Below are 2,365 nucleotides of genomic sequence, written 5' to 3' on the forward strand. Positions count from 1 at the left end.
GCGCTCGGTGTCCGCCTCGGTCAGGCCTGCTCCTTGTCGGCCCTCCACAGCCGCTCCTTCACCTCGGGCGGCAACGTGTTGAACAGGTCCTCCTCCACCACCAGGCCACTGCGCTTGAGCAGCGGGCACTCGCCCAGCTCCACGGGCAGGCACTCCAGCCGGTTGCCCCGCAGCTCGATCTGGGTCAGGTTGGTCAGCTCGCCCACCCGCGAGGGCAGCGACTGCAGCACGTTGTTGCCCAGGTGCAGGGCCCGCAGCTTCCGGCACTGGAAGAGCTCCGGGGGCAGCGCCTCGATCTAGAGGGAAAGGGGGGAAGGTGAGGTGGGCACCGCTCAGACCTGAGGGCCTCTGGGTCCAAGGCTTCCCTCCCTCCCCCTCCCCTGGGGACCGGCACCTTCTCTGAGGCCCGTCCAGCTCCTTGGGGCCCCAGCACCAGCACGATCTGGGCCAAACTCTGACTCACTTCCACCTGCACTGAAGGTCTCAGCTCGGCGGTCACATCCTCCAGGAGCCTCCCGTGCCCTCCCGAGTCATCTCTGGCACCACGGGCCCCCGCAGTACTGCTCTCCCCATGGTGAAACTGCTTCATCACCTGTCACCCCAGGACTCTGAGCTCTGAGAGGGCAGGACTGGGTCCACCTTGTTCCCCGCTGTCTCCAGCACCTGGCACCCTAAGAAGCATATCCCGCTAGCCAGCTACTCTCAACACCCCCTCCTCCACCACCCAGGGCTCACCAGGAGCCAGGCGTGTCGGTCCTGTCTGGTTAAGAACAATCTATGAGAGCAGAGCAGCACGCCGAGAAGATTCCACACCCTTCCATGTGGCTGAGAACTGGGAGAGCTCGCCAATAGGCGTGAGAATCCCAGCCGTGTCACTCCCCCTTCCTGGGGCCTCCGTTTTCTCCTGTCAAGTCACAGGCTGTTCACGAGCGCACGGAGCCCAGTGGCAAGTCAGACTCCCCTCTTTCTGATTCTGCAAAAGCAGAATGGGCCACACTCACTGGCTTACTACTCAGTCAGGTTTAACTCTCTTAACCCTAGAGCGGACCTATAGATATTCTGTGAACACTGTCCCGATTTACAGATGGGGTAACTGAGGCCCCAGAGAAGCTAACTTGCCCAGCGGTTCACACCTGGCAGGTGGAGTCAACAGTTGAATCTGGTTCAACAGCACACACCCTGCTAAGTGTCTGCACTGCTGGTGGAACAAGGAGCAAACACAGGCCCGAGTGGGACGCGCTGTCTGCGGGCACACAGGGAAGACCAGCCTCTCCCTGCCCCTCCCCGAGTGTCAGCGAGCAACATGAGTTCTTACGGAGCCCGTCTGTCCTAAAATGACCCACTTCAGAGGCAGGGCACAGGAGGAATCCTCCCGGCTCTGAGGTTGCTCTGCCCCTGTCCCCATTGTCCTGCGAGGCGGCCAAGGCTGGGGAAGTGAAGTGCACCGTGCTGAGCCAGGAAGGGGGAGCCTTGCTTCCGCTGACTCAGAGCCCCCGGCAAAGCCTTCCCCTCCTGGGCCTCGGTGTCCCCAGCTGGACAACGAGAGGCTGAACTCACAGCGCCTCTCGGCTGGGTCGGCTGAGCTGGGGCCTCTGACGGACCTGGACTCCACCTCACAGGCTCTTGCTCTCCCCGCCATCCTTGGGAGAGGACACTCATTCCCGGTGAGGACCTTGTCCTTCCAGCAGGAAAACAGTGTGGCCGGGGCTGGGCAGAGACCATGCTAGGAGTGACACTGGCCATTTTAAAGGAGACTCCTGGCCTGGGCTTCCAAAATAGCTACCGCTGTGCCCAATGGTCAGGGATGGGACAGTTCAGGGACATGAAGGCGAGAGGACAGACCGGACACGGGCTCCAGCAGTACTGAGGGGCCAGAGCTTCCCGGACACCCCACTCCCCCGACAGCGGCACCCTCTGATGGCACAGCCAGTGGTCAGAGCCCGGGAATGGCTCCGGCGGTGAGGGACAGATCACTCCCTGCCCCGGCCAGGAGCTCTCTCCAGAGACACGAGAAGGGGCTGCAGTGGCTCCACGCCTGCACGGCCCCCTGTCCTCTGCACCTGCCCTTCTTCCTGAGGTGCTGTTCGTCCTGCTCTGTCCCACCTCCTCAGGGACCTCTGTGGCTCCCCCACCAGCACTGAAGTGGCCTCCAGTCTACTTGACTTTGAAAAGAACTTTCCTGCCCCCTGAGCAGCCACCACGGCCTATGTGCAGAGCGGACAGTGCAAACGTGTGCTTCCTACATGAGCCCTCAGAAGCCTTTGACAGGGGCAGCGTCTGTGTGGCCTCATTAAACCACAGCTGATACTGTCCAGTCCGACAAAAATGTCTCTCAGTTGTTAGATTTAAAATGTCGTGCCCATAT

At 61.4% G+C, this 2,365-nt stretch overlaps 1 protein-coding gene across 3 annotated transcripts in view; it reads right to left on the reverse strand.

Moving 5' to 3' along the window:
• LRRC8A (leucine-rich repeat containing 8 family member A) overlaps positions 1–2,365 on the reverse strand; it is a 27,527-nt gene that overhangs the window by 3,671 nt on the left and 21,491 nt on the right. For all 3 annotated transcript variants that reach the window (XM_015567030.1, XM_006768495.2, XM_015567029.1), the window contains one exon: positions 16–296. In XM_015567030.1, the coding sequence (XP_015422516.1) occupies positions 21–296 (276 nt within the window). In that variant the 3' untranslated portion in view covers positions 16–20. The remainder of the gene's footprint in view (positions 1–15; positions 297–2,365) is intronic.

Source organism: Myotis davidii, unplaced genomic scaffold (genome assembly GCF_000327345.1).
Source record: "Myotis davidii unplaced genomic scaffold, ASM32734v1 scaffold142, whole genome shotgun sequence".
Taxonomy (NCBI): domain Eukaryota; kingdom Metazoa; phylum Chordata; class Mammalia; order Chiroptera; family Vespertilionidae; genus Myotis; species Myotis davidii.